General features: G+C 40.1%; 1 protein-coding gene across 1 annotated transcript; it reads right to left on the bottom strand.

The window, feature by feature from the left end:
* Nucleotides 1-2,883: 2,883 nt before the first annotated feature.
* On the bottom strand, nt 2,884-11,636 carry POLR2M (RNA polymerase II subunit M). The gene is made up of 4 exons (XM_015142334.3): nt 11,395-11,636; nt 8,988-9,635; nt 6,175-6,379; nt 2,884-4,161 (listed from the first exon to the last, which is right to left on the bottom strand). The coding sequence occupies exons 1-4, from the start codon at nt 11,505-11,507 to the stop codon at nt 4,018-4,020; spliced, it is 1,110 nt and encodes a 369-aa protein (XP_014997820.1). The 5' UTR covers nt 11,508-11,636; the 3' UTR covers nt 2,884-4,017.
* Nucleotides 11,637-18,421: the final 6,785 nt, after the last annotated feature.

Genomic DNA, 18,421 nt, shown 5'->3' with positions numbered 1-18,421 from the left:
AAAAAAAAAAGAGAGAATGAAAAATAATCCCCCAAAAGGAGAAGACATTTCCAACAAAGCCAACCAAATACCAAATTTGATTGAATACCAAGGATTAGTATCCAGAATATATCCTACAAATCAATGAGAGAAAAAAAACAGCTGACACAACACAATGGAAAAACAAAAAACTCGAATGGAGGCCAGTGTGGTGGCTCCTGCCTGTAACGTCAGCTACCCAGGAGGCTGAGGCAGAAGTATCCCTTGAGCCCAGGAGTTAGAGGTTACAGTCAGCTGTGACCATGCCACTGCACCCCAACCCAGCCTGGGCAACAGAACAACTCTCTCTTAAAAAAAAAAACAAAAAAAAAAACAAAAAAAAACCAAACAAACAAAAAAAAGACTTGAATGGGCACTTTTCAAAAGAAGAAATCCAGTGCCCAATAAACATAACAAATGCTCATATGCCATTTCTAATCAGGGAAAGGTAAAATAAAACCACAATGAGGTCGGGGGTGGTGGCACACACCCGTAATCTCAGCACTTTGGGAGGCGGAGGCAGGCAGATCATGAGGTCAGGAGATCAAGACCATCCTGGCTAACACAGTGAAACCCCGTCTCTACTAAAAATACAAAACATTAGCTGGGCGTGGTGGCATGCGCCTATAGTCCCAGCTACTCGGGAGGCTGAAGCAGGAGAATCATTTGAACCCAGGAGGCAGAGGTTGCAGTGAGCCAAGATCACACAACTGAACTCCAGCCTGGGTGACAGAGCGAGACTCCATCTCAGAAGACAGAAACACACACACACAATGAACGCCTACTATATAAACATATTGGCTAAAGTTAAAATCTGGCAACACCAAGTGTTTGATGAACAAGCACTCACACATCATGGAAGCAGAGGAGGGAATATAAAATTTTAAAGGTATGCATACCTTATAACTGAGCAATTCCACTCCTAGGTACACATTCTATGGAAACATGTTTACGTGCACAAAGATGCTCACTGAAGCATTACTTATAATAGACAAAAACTGAAAATCTCAAAGTACTCATCAAAGTGGAATAATAGTGGTACTAATGAAATGGCACATTACACAGCAATGAAAATGAATGAAACACACCATGTGACATGAATCTTACATGCAATGTTGAAAGACACCAAACACAACATACAATATTCTATTTTTATGTAAGTCAAAAGTGAGCAAAACGTAAACCATATTGTTACACACATAACTGGTAAAATAATTCTTAAAAGGACAAAGGGAGAATTTAAGTCAGAATAGTTACCTCTGGGGGAAAGAGTGAGTGTCAAGAGGGGACAAAAGGAGATTTTGGAGTGCTGGCAGGACCTCCTCTGCATCTGGTTTGTGATTACACAGCTGTTGCTTTACCCATTAAACTCTGTTTTAAGTACTTATTTGTAGGTTATATTTCACAAAATTTAAAAGAACAAGGGAGAACCTGTACTTCCAAATATTAACACCAATTAAAGCGATAATTATTGACAGTGTGGAAAAAACCCAGAAGGCCCAGAAATTGGCCTAAGATACAAAAGACATAAGAATTTAATATTCTATAAAAATAGCATTACGAATCAGAGGGGAAATGGTGGTTTCAGATACTGAACCAATTGGTAAACTCTTTGAAATAAAATCAAATCCCTACCTTATATAATATACCCAAATACATTTGAGATGGATTAAAAATTTCCTTTTCACCCCAAACTTGTACTGATTTAGTTAATGTATATAAACAAAATTTAAATTCCTTTTAAAGACAGGTGTAGAAGTGAAATAAGAAAATACTAGAAGAAGAAAAGGACATTTATCCATTCTTGGATTACAAAAATAGTTTCAAGCACATATACAAAGGTAGACTCCTAAAGAAAACAACTTCTACACTAAAATATCACAAACTATGTTAAATGACAAGGCTAAAAAAAAGTTACAATATATGACAAAGGACGCACATTCTTAAGAACTTACAAGCCAAGAAAAGAGCAAATTCACCAGGTAACAGAAAAAATATGAATGAGCAATTCTCAAAAGAATGAATACAGAATAGCCAATGAACGTGGAAAAAAAACACAACCTTCACTAAGTAATAAAAAAAATACAAATTTTAAATGTAGCCCTTTTCTGTAATTATTCAATTTCCAAAGATTTTAAGTAGTAATTTTCAATTCTGAGCGTTGGATATATTGCTAATAGGAATGTAAATGAACATGATCTCTGCAGTGAGTGATATATAAAGATTCTCGAAAACACTTTCACCTAACAATTTCATTTCTAGAGCGGTCTCTTCTGGAAATAAGTCATTTTGTATAGATGTGATTATTTTAAGATGTTAATCACATCACTATTTACAGATTACATTATAATAAATAATCAAATTGCTGAATAGGGAATCAGTCTTAAAGTTATGGTATATCCATGAAATAAAATATCCTACAGCTATCTAAAAAGCAAGATACTTAATATGGGAAAATGTTGACAATACATAGAGCAGACCACAAAGCAATGTACATTATGATTGCATTTTTGAGAAAATAAATGTATAACTATGATTAGAAAAATAAGTAAAACCACAACATCAAAATGTTAACAGAGGTTATCTCCCTAGGTGGCAGGATTACAGGGAACTGTGTGTCCAGGCACATGAACTCTTCCATATCATCCAGCTTTCCACAAGTAACATCAAATTTTATGCTGCAAAATCATTTACTATTAGTTTTAAGAACTAAAACTAATGAGACTCTTAGGTCAGTATACTTTTCACATTTGCTTGAGGTGGGTGAGGACTGAAAGCAATAACTACACCTGGAAGCAAATGTGAACAGTCTTTTTCAAAAGTAAAAGTATTTAATTAAGTCCCAGTAAAACATCACCATTAGCATTTGAAGTTGTTCTAATTAATATTTTATTCTTCAACACTTTTAAAGACTCCAATACATTAGACAAAGAATTTTTTGATAATGTAAGTTAATTTCTCTGGAGACAACCATATAATCCTCTAAAATGACATGAACATTTATATATGAGACTGAAGTTTCTGCAGTCTATATCTGCCTCTTTGGGGGGAAAAAAGTAAAGTACTGACAATTGTAACAACAATAACAAAAAAAATGCTTTCCTTACCAAACATTAATGTTCTGTACATGAACCTATCATCTGTGACAGCAAGGAACTCAAGCCAGGTGATGCACAAGCCTTCACCTAGCTCAGTTAGCCTGGACTTTTCCTGTACCAGATTTGCCTGAAGTAACATGAGGTTATTTAAAAAGACCTCCACCTAGGTTGCAGTGAGCCAAGATAGTGCCCCATTGCACTCCAGCCTGGGCGACAGAGCAAGACTCTAAAAAAAAAAAAAAAACCCAAACCAAACAAACAAACAAAAAAAAAAACTTCCACCTTCCAGCATCTACTCAAAAGGGAATTCCTTCCTAATCAGAAGAGAGAGAACATTCTTCCTAAGGGAAGACAGAAAAAGGAGAAGAGCATTTGTTAAGCATTCTCCATGCATGTCTTCCTAAGTATTTCACATCCAATGTCTCAATAACCCCATGCAAACATGCATACAATTCTTTAGACTGCTCCCTTCATTACCCAAAAGAGAAGGGAACTATGTCTTCCTAATTGATTTTGGGTGCCTGGAACTAAGTATTTCACTGAAAGACATGTAATAAATGCTATTTGATAGTTAAGAATAAGGAAAAAAGCAAAGTTCTCTCTTTTCATTTGGCTTAAAGAAAAAAAGTATGTTCTACTATATACTAAAATATCAGACCAATACACAATATATTGCAAAATTTTAATACCATGTGGTTAAACACAATATTCAAAAATTAAACTTTTCAAGCACATGAAAGTCATCTTCTGAAAGACAAACTGGGATTTTTTTTAATAACTACCTTTGTGTAACTTTATAAAATTACTTCCCTCAACAATATCTGACACTGATCTTGATACTAGTTAGAAAGTCTGATGTAAGATGATGACACCTCAACGTCAGTGATTTAGGAGATTATCTTCAGAATTCATCAGAGGACCAATCGTCATCTTCATCCCTTACTTCTCGGTATCTCCCTGAAGACTCCCCTTCTGGATTATAACTCCGCATTTTAATATTCAGTCTTTCAGCTAATTTTTGCGCTGCGAGCTTTGCTTGCATCTCCTTTAAAACAAAGAGCAAAGCAAAAAGTTACACGTTCACATCTCTTCAATTTTTCAATGGGAAGTTATCTAGAATCAGCGATATGAGGGGTACTGACACCTCACCGAGTGCTCCCTTGGGCAATACAAGCCTGTTGGCTGTGCCCTATCAGACACAACTGGGTAATGCTTCTGACAGCCACCAGCCTGCTACAGTTGAAGTTACTGACCTCCATTAATATACAACATTGCATTGAAATACATTCCTCTATATAAGAAACTGAGTAATCAGCTTAGCACAACAACAGTTATAAATGCAGATGCATTAAATATGTGGGCACATGTACATGTATACACGCTCACATAACAATGTGACCTATCAAATGTCAAAAATGATTAATATTGTCTAGATTTCTACAACTGACAGAACCTTCTTCCCTAATAAAAATCATGACTTCTGGACTTGGGAATTACATTTCAATGGCAAAATGAAAATTAAGAAATTAATACTAAAAAGCTGACTATTCCTCTCCAAATAAAGTCCTACAGCAACTAGTATCTAATAAAAAGTCCAAGTAAATTTCAGACACTGGCAAAGTACTTAAAAACTGCTAAGGACTTCACCACCAACTCATGGTAGGTGGCAATGTCATTCCTAATTCTGTTCTTCCCTTTTCTCATGCTTTCTTGAGTTTCTTGATGTCTTCCTCTTCAAGCCATGAATATGGGTAAGTAAAAGTGGGAGCTATTACCTCTGCCAAGAAAACCAATTTAAAGATAAAGGGTTTAATTCAACCTAAAAATATCTTAGGATGGGCATTTAAGAGCCCAGAGACAATAAACACTTCCTCAATGCTACGGTCATAACTAGGCAGTAATTTTAATGCACTGAGAGAAAGAAATATGGGTTTTTTGAAAAAGAGCACCTTGAAAATGCCAATCCATGCCAAGGCTTTTATGAAAAGCCAAGGCAGATTAACAGCCTGTTTTGCTGGGTTTTTTTTGAGACAGGGTCTCACTCTGTCACCCAGACTATACAAAGTGCAGTGGTGCGATTGCAGCTCACTGCAGCCTCGACCTCCTGGGCTCAAGCAATCCTCCCACCTCAGTCTCACGGGTAGCTGGGACCACAGCTGCATGCCACAATGCCCGGCTAATTTTTTGGTAAAGATGGAGTCTAGCTATGTTTCCCAGGCTGGTCTCGAACTCCTGAACAGCCTGGTGTGATACTGGCTGGTACACTAGTACCTGACTAAAATCTAGCTAAGCAACACCTAGGAAGTGAGACAGGATACTGTTCTCCTGGAGGCTAAAATTGTTACTAAATACTTCTAAACTTTTCTATTCCCCTGTGGTGCTTCACACTTATTTTCTCCCATCCCATTACTCTGTATACAAACTCTCAACATATAAGTTTAAAGTTCAATGCAAAACACATGGAAACAAAGTGCTATGCAAAATTGATTAAGTTGCCAAAAGCAGATTTTTTCTCTTCACATAGGCCTGCGGATTATGCTCTGAAACAGTGTCTCACTGTCTGCTGGCTATACAACATTATCCTCCCACTCCTTCTATGCCCTCCCCTGTACTGCAGGAGATGGAAGCCTGGGAACTACATTTTCCTCATTCTCTAACAAGGGGTCTGGGTTACAGTCCACCACTCAGAAGCTGTCACATGGGTTTTACAAGGTGAAAGGGAGAGATGCGATGCTACTACTATCCTAACAGGAACAGGCAGGTACATGAGCTTCAAGACACGAAATTCTACAATAGTCTCCCCACATTTCCTGGCAAATCACCACTTTCATGTTGAAGGTAGCTGTGATCATCTCTAGCCATTTCCTGCAGTTCTAGCAACTTTATGACTCTGAAAACTAATGGCATAGGTCTCTGAAAACTAGTGGCATAGGTCTGAGCTCATGGAAGCACCTAATCCCCTCTATTCCATTCCTTCCTCCTTGAACCTGGAGTAAATTCTGGCTTATGTAAGAGGCACCAAACAAACAGACAAGAAAAAAAATAATACTCTAAATACCTCATAATTCTGTTTCTGTTGTTTCTGAAGTGCCAAAGATTCTTCTATGGAGAGCAGCTGCGTAGGCATATGGTGAAGCGGTAGAAGCCGAGCTGCTGTGATGTCATCAAGATGCTGCTTATCCCTGCACCGCCGCTCTTCTGAGGAAATAGGAGACCCGCTCTTCTGACAATGACTAGACGAATCATTTTGTCGAAAAGGTAACCTGATGAAAAGAAAACTTGTGCTATATAATCAGACTATTTTATTTGTAGACACATTTAAAACATTCACACAAATGAGCTTTACCTCAGCAATTAACTCTCCTCCAAAGGTAATAGTAAGCAGTTTACCAGTATTTATTGCTCTAACAAACAGGGGTGTGTTTGTGTGCACACAGGCTCTTGCCTTTTCCTTCCTTATTCAAACCTTATATTTCATCTGGAGCTTTTTTTTTTTTTCATGTATCATTCAAAGAACATTTGCAAAAGGGCTTATTGCCCAGTAGAAAGAAAGAAACATGTAAAGTTTCAGTGCAATATAATACCAGAGGTACTATGGCAGATATCTCAACAAGATACACTGGAACATTAGGAAATGGCCAGTTCTAGTGGGAGACAGGGAGGCTGTAAGAAAAGCTTCTAAAAAGCTTTGAAGAGTCTTGGAATAACTGCTTACCATTTAAATAAGGAGAGAAGTGCATCCCAGCAAGGGGAGTGAGAGAAAGTACAGAAGGTAGAGAGACTCAGCTTTTCTGGCTACACAGAAAAGACAGCCAGAAAGAAGGCTGGGAAGTAGGCTGGGCCCAGACTGCAATGAAGAGTTCTCCGTAACAAATTCAGATTTCCATCTTACAAATTTCACTCTGGCAGCAGTGGAGACTGACTGGTAGTTAATAAGACTAGAGGTAGAAGAGGCCACAATTATAGCCCGAGAGAGATGAGAGTCTTCACTTCGACAGAAGATGAAGAACAATTATAGAGATGAAGATCAAAGAAATAAGTAGGTCTTCATGGCTAGCAGATACGGAGATGAGAAAAATGGAAGATACCTTAGGGGAAGAAAACAAAGAACGTAGTGGTCCTATTAGGAAATATGGAAATTACCTTGGAAAGAAACAGAAGTTCCACTTTGTACATGATTAAGCTGAGGTGCCTAGGAACACCCAAGTGGTCAAGTTTCATGGTTAATTGGCTATGCAAACCTAAAGTTCTGGGAAGATCTGGGATAGAGGTGGACAGGGGTCAGCCTCCAGCATCCAGGTGATACATGAAACCAGAAGAGTATGCAGAAGGAAGAGCAGAAAGGACCCAAGGACACTAAATGACCCCACCTTCCAACCTCCAAGCCACTTCTCACATGGAACCCTCTAAATCCTTGTCTATGGCATAAGGACTCCTCAAAGCCCTGTCTTTCCTGTTCTCCTCTAACTATACAGAAGGCTCCCTGTCTCTTCAACTTCCTGAATTCTTGGTAGCCCTCATCACTATTCCCTTACCTCTCTCCCACTCCCAGCTAAATGACCGTAATACAGAACTGGGATTAATGTATTCTTTGTTGTATTTATTGACTAGATGATGGTTCTAGTTTCCTAAAATGTCATCCTGGAAGTGAAGAAAGACACCTCACTGTACACAAGAGATGACTTGATCACATTAATGCAGTATAATCCTGATTTTCTATACGGCAGAAATAAAATGTTTTGCGGTTAAAATGAATGCTGGGGTAGAGTTAAAGTCTAACAAAAAAGAAGCATGTGTTAGGCACTTTTCACTAGAGATTTTCTGTTTTTCAAAGAAAGGTAGTAGTAATTTAACTTTGTATTTGATGTTACATACTTGTAAATACAGTATAGGAAGGTACCTTTTGAGTTGAATGTTACATTTGCTGCAAGTAAATAGCAATTATTTTCAAAAAGACTTTACTTTTCCTGAAATTTCAGAAACAAATTTATGGCAAGGAACTGATAAGGAGAGTTTCTGCCTATCCTGCCTGAATCTATTTTCAGTTTTTCAAACTCTCCTCAGCTTCCTTCCCCCTGAAACTGTTATTATGTAGCTTAACTCTTTTCCAAGGGTGTAAACCTTGTGTCCTCATCTAGCTCTGAAACTCCTTGAAGAACATGGTGTTGTATTACATTATACATGTATACATTACAGCCATGTTTTTAAACTTGAGGTATAACATCAAAAAGGCAAAGAAGTTTAAGAATCTTGACTTCACTGTGTCCCCACAACACCTGCTGCTTGCTTACATTCAGTGAGCATACAAATAATTTTTGCTGGAAAGCCGATCAGCTCCTGCAATTGCTTTATCCTTAGTTCACAGACTAATCAAAGAGAGTACACTTTGATAGTACACTAATTAGAGCTGTACACTAAAAAATAGTTCTGAAAAAAAGACATCATAATAAATTCTCTCCAACTCTGTGTTTATTATGAAATATTGGCTAAGCGTCCTGAAATTTAATATTCCCCCAAGTGCTATTTAAGACCCTGTCAATTACTTAGTTTCAAAACTAAATATTTTTCAGCATGAACCTTCCACTCCAGCCAGGCTGGTCTCAGTGTTTCCACAATATGTTCTTTCCTAAATACAAGTAATTCTCATACAAAGCCCATGGAACTTAGAGCATTCTCCTTATTTATGAGAAAAGGTCTTATTATAAGTTGCCCAAGCTGGTCTACAACTCCTGGACTCAAGCTGTCTTCCCACCTCAGCCTCCTGAGTAGCCTAGGACTACAGGCAAGCACCACGACACCCAGTTTCTCTTAACTTTTTGAGTTTAACAAATATCATGTTCCTGTTATAGGCCTGTTTCCGATGGTACTTACACATTGGTTTTAAATTTATGCAGCTGGGGCACTGGATTTTTGGCTCGCATTTCTAGCACTTCCATGTAATGAGGCTTCTTCTGAGTCCCACTAGAAAGGTCTGTCAAGTTCTTAGTACTTGCGTTTTCTTCTGACTGTTGTTCACCTTGGTCTGCAATGGTGATCCTCTGTAACCTGTCAATAAACAGGTTGTCAAAGCTGCTGGAAGTATCTTCTGCTTGACTTGAAACACGACGCTGCGGGTGATGCTCACTAGCTTCAGATGAAGACGGTACCCTGTCTCTGTTGCTGGAAGCTGGGCCCTTAATCACTGTGTATTCAACCTCTGGAGTCTCTCCATCACCTTCATGAGTAGGATGTCCAAGTCCCTGGTTTTGTGAGGTTGTTTTAGATGACTTGATATTATCTACAGAGGAACACCCAGGAACTAGTGATGAAGTATCAAGTATCGGGTCAGAATTCTGGGCCTTATCTGTACCCACATCAACTTCTGCAATTGCTTTTTGCCTTAGCTTACAGTCTAAACTAACAGGGTGAAACAGTTCACTTTTTCTTCTAACTTCTTCATGTTCTGCAACAGCAGCTTTCAGTTTGGCAACAGAGTCAAAGATCTTTTTACCTTTGTCGGGCAATTTGCAAATGAATTTTCTGTCAAATGGAAAAGAATACATACACATTACAGCCATGTTTTTAACTTGACATATAACATTAAAAAGGCAAAGCATTATCTTCAAAGAAAGAAAAGCTGATTTTTAAGTCAAATATCTGATTTCTAACTGCCCCAAAACAGGAATAAAACAAATAAAACGGTCATTATCCAAACAGCACAAAAAAACAACGGAATGCTGGAATAGGGAATATATGCCTCATTTGTCTCAGCAAATTAGAATTTCGGCAAAAGTATTTTAAGCATGTAATAATCACATAAGACATTCTAAGAACCAGCAGTCATTAAAGTGCAATCCCCACAATTTGGGGATGGGGTGGAGTGTGGGGATGGGCCTATTATTTTAAAACTACTTTCATAATAATACTAAGATGTTATTTCCCTCTCATTTTCTCACATGGGTACAGCGGAGTTTTCCAGTGGCTACATGACATATGATGACATCATTGTTCTAGAATAGAATGTGTGCTTGTGTATGCTTATGTTTTAAAGACTTCAGCTGTATTTCTGATAAGTAAATAAACTTCACTAGACAGAACACATAAAATAGTTCTTCGGGATGTCAAAAAATCTTAAAGTATAAAGGAGTCCTGAGACCAAAAAGTTAATTCACTACTACAGATTAAAAACCTATTCTCACAAGGTAAAAACACCTGCCTTGATCCCAATCAATTATTTATTTGTCCCTTTTGCTAGATGACAGAGTTCCTTTTTTGATTCTCTTTTCTTTAATTATACAATAAATGGAGAGAAAAATCTTAGGTCCTTTGTTCTTTTTGACACTACATTCATTCCCACTATTTCAACTATTAACAACACTCTACAGCTGAAATTCCTATGTTTTCTATATTTTTCCAGAGTTCTCTCTTTCTTGAGCCTAATGACAACTTCTCCAGCTTTTAAGTGTTTGGTTTTCAATTAGTCAAATGTCTGTCCCGCTCTCCCCTCAACTCTGAACACCCTATGTAAAATCAACCACGGATCTATTCCTCTCCCTGAATATTCCTATTTTTGCTAGTGGTCTTCCATACAAATTGGAAAACTCAGCCATCTCTGTCAACTACATTTAAATGACTCTATGCTTAAAAGTTCTCCCAATCCCTTCCTAGTTCACTTTCTTACAACTGTCTCGTGGGGAGCCTCTCTGAAAATAGCCATCTACTGTCTCCCGCTTTTTATTCCTTCAAACCATCTTTTGCAACAAGCTGCTAAACAAAGCTGCCTGAAAAACAAAATCACTTTTATCACGTGGCTCCCTTGCTAAAATCCGTTAAATCAACCAGCTGACTGGGGGTCGAACTTTCCCGGCCTAATAAACGCCTCTTCATATCCCACTCTTCCCATTTCCTACGGTTCCTGTAAGCGTAGAATCCAGAGACGAAGCTGACAATTTGTTATGGGTTAGGGGTGCGGGCGACAAAAGGGTTTAGAATGAAGACTCTTGCTTCATGGAACTAACACAGTCCCCGGGTAAATAAAACCAACGAGGGGCTACTAACTGCCTGCAACAATAAGTAGCCGTTCAGTCCGAGCCATCCTCGCAGGCCTACGTGCCTGGCCAGGAAGAGGCACGGCTCTGCGACAGCAAGCCCTCCGTCCACTCGCCCGTAGGACTGAGGCGAATGTGACTGAGGCAAGGTCACCTTCCAGGGAAGGAAACAGAGTGGGGGAGGGGAGGGGAGCGCCCAGGGAGCTCGAGCTGAAGGAGCCTGGCGGAGACTCCGCGGGACCCCAGCTTACTCGTTGCGCAAAAGTCTCTCCTGGCGCTTCAACATTTCCCGCAGCTCCACCAAACTCCGCTGCCCCAAGTCCTCGGGAGCTTGGGGCTCGAAGCCGCGGGGCAGCGAGGACATTCTGCACAGGCTGAGGCTGGCGCGGCGGCGGGCACTCGGCTTCCTCGGCAGGCCCCGCTGCTAGCGCCGGATCCGCGGACTGCGGTGACTCCGGGGCTCGAGCGGGAGTCGCCATTTTCCCGGAAGAACGGGGTCTTCCTCGAGCCGAATCGAGCTTTATTGAAATGCCGGAAACAAACACGGACCGGGAGAAGGGGGCGTCCGGAGGAGCGCTAAAGGGCGGAAATTACGTTGGAGGACGCCGGCGCCTGGGTTTGGCGCCCTTTCCCCTCGTGTGAGCATTCATCCGGTTGTCAGCTGTTCATAGGTTTATACAAAAAGTATTTGGCGCCAGCGTGACCTCACCAAGCACTATGTGTTAGTCAACAAAGAGCCACGTCCTCTGTTATAGTTGGGGTTTACAGAGTTGGCGCGGGGGACGGAGGGACGGAGAATCAAATAATATAATAGTGACGTTGGGGTGGGCACCTGGGAAGGTATCTCTGAGAAGTGAAATACAAGTCGAAACCTGAAAGATGAGTTGGCCGTTAATAAGGTAGAGGAGAGTGCGGGACAGGATTTGGGAGACTCCGGCCTGTGTGTGGTGCCTCCTAGCTCAGCTTAGGGACGTCCTGAAATGTTAAAGTTGGAAGGTTCCTTAGAATCAGCAATTCTTTTCGGGGCTCATTGCATTTGGAGCAGGACTTCATTTGTGGCACTGCCTCAGGCATTGTTAAGACATTTGGTGTTTCTGGCTTCTGCCTGCTAGGTGCCATGGCACTCCCAAGTAATTGCAAAAATCCAAAATGTCTCCCCCAACATACATTTCCAAAGGCCCACAAGAGGTGATGAGGGAGTGGGAGCAGCTGTACAAACTGGTTGAGGACCTTTTATAATTTTCTACTTTGCCTGTAGAAAAAGAGTCATGAAAACTGAAATAAATATTCCCAGGGCACAAAACCAGTAAGTGACAGCACCAGATTTCAAACCCAAAAGCCCAGCGGCTTTTCCAACACACCAATTTGAAAATTCCCTTCTTCACTTTAGGCCTATCTCCAAATGTGCAAAATTGTTGAAAAGACTTTTTTTTTTCTTTCCCCCAGCTGTTGAGAAGAAGACAGTTTAGTAAGTATTGGACACAGCTTTTAGTTTCTTGTTATAGTTCACCTACCAGAGATGCATCCCAATGGAAACAGTAGGAAGACATGCAGTCACAGCAGATATCACTTGGGAGGTTTGAACACCCCCATAACCTCCAAAACCACTGCCCTCCCCCGATTTTTTTATATAGGAAATTGAAGTTGTCTCAATCCTATGTAAGATGCTATATTAACACAAGCAGCTCCATCCCAAAGAGACAGAAGATCTAGGTAAACTCCAAAGCTATTCCAGGGAGCACAATTGCAACCATTTTTTTATCCCCCCAATCTAGTCCATTCAGATCAGATTCATTAGTATATCAAAATAAGTTTTCTCTGTATAAGACTTGCTTTCAAGGATGTTAATAACCTGCTCCAGCATTGGCTGAATGAGAAATAGGTAAGCTCCTCGAGTCAGTTGGTTGTCTGTGGTGTCAACAAAAAAAAAAAAAAAAAAAAAAAAAAAACTCCATAAAATATTGAAGAGATGTATTCTGTGCTAGATATGAGTGACCATGGCCCATCACACAGCCCTCAGGAGATGCTGAGAACACATGCCCAAGGCAGTCGTTGCACAGCTTGGTTTTATACATTTTAGGGAGACATGAGACATCAATCAAATACATTTAAGATAAACATTGGCTTAATCCAGAAGGGTGAGACAACTCAAAGCAGAGCAGGTGTGGGGCAAGATGGGCTTCCAAGTTATAGGTAGATTTAAATTTTTTTCTGATTGGCAGTTGATTTAAAGGAACATCTAGGTTACCATAAGAAGTGGTGGAGACCGAAGTTTTATCATATAGATGAAGCCTCCAGTTAGCAGGCTTCAGAGAAAGTAAGTTGTAAGTGTTTCTTATCAGACTTAAGGTAGATGTTGATATTAAATGCTGTGCAGCTTTTCCTGGATTCTAAAAGAAAGAAGGGCATAATGAGGCATGTCTGACCTCCCCTTCCCATCATGGCCTAAGCCAGTCTTTTAGGTTAAATTTGGAGGACCCTGGACTAGAGGAGGAAGTTCATTCAGACGGTTGAGGGGGGCCTTCAAATTTTATTTTTGGTTTACAGTGGTGAGAGCCCCACAAGCCTCCTTTGCCCCACCCTGGACCCCAGCTGGAGGCCTTTATTTCCCCCACAGTAGTGAACTCCCCAGGCGCTGATTGTGGGCCACAGGTGTCCCCAAAGCAAGGATGCCTTTCTTTCAGGCCTCAGAATTTTGCCCCCTTCTGTTACCCTTTTTTGGAAGGCTGTCTCTCCTCCCCTTGCCAATTATAAGTCTTGGCTCAAGTCTCACCTCCTCCCTGAACTTTCCTATGTTATTCCAAACTAAATTTCTCTTTCTTTTGAGCACAACTATAGGGCTTAAAGTTGGAACCTCACTGCATGAAACATATTATAGTTCTCTAATTGTGTTATGCATCAAGATTTCTTTTTCCTTGCCTAACAAAAGTAAAGTCCTTTCTGTGAGGGAGCTATAATTGTACTTTTTCTTTCTCCTCTCAGGAACATAGCAGGTACTAATTGACACAATCTCCTTCTCTCATATTTTTTTCTCTACCTTTCCCTCATATTCCTCTTTCTCTTAATGAAATGTTTCTTAAATACAAATCTTAGACTTTTTACATAATTAATCATAATTACTGTGTAGATATTTTCAGTGCTTTGGGATAGAATCTTTTATACAGTATGGCTTAGGGCTTCAAGATACCATAATACAAATCTGAATTCCTACCAGCATCCAAGCACAAACTGTCTAATTTTGTCAGTAACCAAGAGGCATGGCAAGTGGAAAACATCACTCTACAACAGAAGCAGGTTACTTGCAGGCTATTCACACTTCAGAATGAAAATAGGCAAACTATTCTTTTATAATTTATCAAACAAAAAATAAGTGTCTAGGACACAAATTTTCACAGCAGGGTCTAGAGAAAAAGATATAAATAACAATGGAGAAATGAAGACTAAAGAGAGAAACAACGAATGCTACAGGTTATACCTGTTTGCAGCTGAACCAAACACTTGAAAGGAAATGGAGCCCACAAACCACAGACAGCTGATCTCTGCTAAAGAATTCCAGTTGCCTGTCAAAGAGCCCATCTGTTATAAAAATGAATCTGGGCAAGTGTTTTGGGGTTTTGTTTGTGTTTTTCAGTGCTCATTTAAAAAAAAACTGAATCACTTTTCCAGTGGTACTTGGATTAATCTCCTGAAAGTTGCTCTCAGAGTAAACTAATGAATTTGGCTGCATTTGAAAGGAAGGAAAATTCAAAACAGAATTAAAGGAAATTTTCATTAGTCACACGAGGTGCTGCCAAGATGACCTATAGACATCCCATTACCACGAAGCTACCCAAGGACATTGTTTGAACAAAACCAAGACCTAGGAATGATTTCCACTTGTCCTTACCTAGTTGAAGATAAAAACTGATAAATCAATTGTAAAATTTGATAAACATAAACCTTTAGAATTTACAGGCTGTTCTCCTCTGTTTTCTTGCATTGATTGTCATTGTTGGGGCATGAATGACCACAAAACTGGCCATGATATAGTTGGAGTTGACCAGAATGGCAGCAACAATATTTCCCATCCTAAATATTCTTCTTACTATGTGAGTTTAACACTCCTATCAAGAAATGGGGTTGGTCTTCTCTATCCTTGAATCTGGGAATGCTTATAACTAGAGCAAAAGTGATTTTTCTAGTCTGGATGACAAAAGGTGATGCAACTTCTACCTAGCTTTCTTAAAGTGCTTACTCTTGGAACTCAGTAAGCAAGCCATGAAGAAGCCTGCATTTGTGTAGATATTTTGGCCGTCATCCTAAGCTGAAGGTTCGGCCAACAGGTAGCATCAACCACCAGACATGTAAGTGAGCAAAACTTTGGATAATTTCAGCCCCATCTGTCCAGTCACTTCCAGCCTTCAAGACTTCCGAATTGAAGCCTTAGACACTGGAGCAGAGACATCTTCACTATGCCTTTTCCAAATTTGGGGTGGTTTATTAAACAGCAGTAACAACAGGAATTTTATCCAAGGTTAATCCCTTCAGCTATACTATGGATCCCATCTGTTCTTGCTTCCTTGGAGATCTCATTCATTTGTTCAGTAAGTAAATATTTATTAAGCATCTATCATAAGCGAAATACTATTCTAGGATTTGGTGCTATAACGATGAATAAGGCAAAGAAATTTCCTGTTACATTGAAACTTTTATTCTATCAGCACTACGAGCCACAAAGAGAACTAGTACAGAGTGATGTGATAGGGAGTGACTGGTAGACTACTCTGACTGGGTGACTGAGGTTGGATTTTCTGAGGAGGTCACTTTTAAGCTGGGACTTGAATGACAGATGATCAACTGTGGGAAAATCTGATGGAAAAACATCCCAAGTAGAGAAGGAAGAGAAAATACTAAGACTGTAAAAGGAGAAGGAGCTCAGTATGTTCAAATAACAAAAAAGGCAATGTGGAAGACTGGGGCTAAATCCAGCAGGGCTTTGTAGACCAGGATATGGAGTTTGGATTTTACCCTAAAAGAAATGGGAAGCCACACGTGGTAGACAGCCTCTAGGATGGCCCCCAGTGTCCCACTCCAATGTAATCCTCTCCCATGGAATGTTGACTGGACTTAACTGATTCACTTCTAAAAAATATGGTAGAAGTGATGGGTACCACTTCCCAGATTAGGGAATAAAAGATTTGAACAGACAATTTACCAGAGAAGATATGTAAGTGAAAAATAAGCACGTGAAAGAGGACCGGTGTTATTAGCCATTAGGAAAATGCAAATTTAAAATACATGGAGAAGCTAGGCATGGTGGTTCATGCCTGTAATCCCAGCCACTCAGGAGGCTGAGGTGGGTGGATTGCTTCAGTTCAGAAGTTCAAGACCAGCCTGGGCAACATAGCAAGACTCCATATCCAAGAAAAAAAGAAATAATAAAATCACAATGAGATATTAGTACATGCCTACCAGAAAGACTGAAAAGGATGTAGTAAAGACTGTAAAGGACGTAGAGCAATTAGAACTTTGATACACTGCTAATGGGAATGCAAAATAGTACAACCACTTTGGAAACCAGTTTGGCAGTTTCTTAAAATATACCATTTGACCCAGCCATTCTTCTGCTAGGTTTTTACCTAAGAGAAACAGGTAAGTGAAACCATATATTAATACAAAGGCTTGCACGTAAGTGTCATTACAGCTTTATTTGTAATAGCCCAAAACTAGACAAGATTCATTAGTAGGTAAGTGGATAAACACGTTGTAGTTTGTCCATATAATCGAATACTCTGGTACATGCAACAACTCTGATGAATCTCAATTATACTGAGAAAGAGGCCAGGAAAAAAGTACACACTGTATGACTCCATTTATATAAAATTGGAAAGTATACGAACTCATCTATAGTGACAGAAAGCAGATCAGTGATTATCTGATGTCGCTGGGTGGCAGGGAGAGGCTGGCAGGAAGGATGACAAAGGGGCATGAGGAAACATTTGGGAGTAACAGGGATGCTCAGTACCTTAATTGTGCTGATGGTTATATGGGTGTATTCATCTGCTAAGTCAAAACTTACTTATTCTAGAGGTAAAAAGAGAAAATTTAAAAAAAAAAAACTTACTGCACGGTATACATTAAATATGTCAAGTGTATAGCATGTCAGTTATACTCCAATAAAGCAGTTAAAAGCTCCCCCAGCTTCCACCTGCCTTCTTTTTTCAGAGATACGCTTCCTAAAAGAATTGTCCACATTCTCTGACTCCATTTCTTCACCATCTTGCAAGCACCATGGATCCCTTCATTGCTGTCAGATTCAAGGAATGTGTCTTAGTCTTTCCCCTTCTCACAGCCTCTGACCCTGTTGAGCACTTTCTCCTCCTTAAAACTCTCTCTTACCATAAATTCCAAGGTACCAATCTCTCCAGGCTTTTAAGCACAGAAGTCTTTTGGGGTTTTGCTCTGGGACTAGAATTAGAGTCAGGTAGAGGCCTTACCACCTGAATGTCTCAAAGTTTTCTCAGTCTCAACCTGTCCAAAACTGAATTTGCATTTCCCTCCTTCAACCCACTCTTCCTCTCTTAAATTCTGACTTACTTTTTTTCTCTTTCGAGACGGGTCTTGCTCTGTTGCACAGGCTGGAGTGCAGTGGTATGATGTCAGCACACTGCAACCTCAGCCTTCTCGGCTCAAACAATCCTCCCACCTCAGCCTCCCTCCCAAGTAGCTGGGACTACAGGTGTGTGCCACCACACCCAGCTAAATTTTTTTTAAATTTTTTTGTAAAGACAGGGTTTTGCCATGTTGCTGATGCTAGTCTTGAACTCTTGGGTTCAAGAGATCTGCCCGCCTTGGCCTCGCAAAGTGCTGAGATTGCAGGAATGAGCCACCATGCCCGGCCTTTTTTTCTTTAAGAAATTTAATTTTGCTTCCTTCACTTGGATTACTAATGTGGGAGACATTAGTGTCAATGTAGCAAAGACTGAAAGTGTTCAATTTCACACTTGTTGGGCCTCTCAGCATGAGAGATGGCCCGACCCCCACATGTGGATTGCTGGAGAATGAGGGGGTAGGGGTGTCATGGGGCAATGCAGAAGCATGTCCAGCCTCTATGCCTAGACTTGGCCACAGTGACAATGGGCCTAGTGGCGGGTATGCAGGCAGCGGAGTGATGATTAGTGGGGAGTTACTACCAAAAGGGAATTTAAAGGAGAGGATAGCCAGAGATTTGGACCAGATGAGGTCACTGGGAATAAAGATCACCAACAAGGGAGCATCATTCTTTTAGAAAAATGGAGA

This window comes from Macaca mulatta, chromosome 7 (genome assembly GCF_049350105.2).
Source record: "Macaca mulatta isolate MMU2019108-1 chromosome 7, T2T-MMU8v2.0, whole genome shotgun sequence".
Taxonomy (NCBI): domain Eukaryota; kingdom Metazoa; phylum Chordata; class Mammalia; order Primates; family Cercopithecidae; genus Macaca; species Macaca mulatta.
The sequence above is the reverse complement of the archived record's forward strand: the minus strand, read 5'-3'. Positions and strand labels throughout refer to the sequence as shown.

Excerpts from the sequence above, each read along its gene's own strand:
- POLR2M (XM_015142334.3), bottom strand. The coding sequence starts at position 11,507 with ATGTCCTCGCTGCCCCGCGGCTTCGAGCCCCAAGCTCCCGAGGACTTG. Across the intron at positions 9,636-11,394 it reads GAGAGACTTTTGCGCAACGA|AAAATTCATTTGCAAATTGC; the intron begins GTAAGCTGGGGT and ends TCCATTTGACAG. Across the intron at positions 6,380-8,987 it reads CATAAATTTAAAACCAATGT|GTTACCTTTTCGACAAAATG; the intron begins GTAAGTACCATC and ends TCTTTTCATCAG.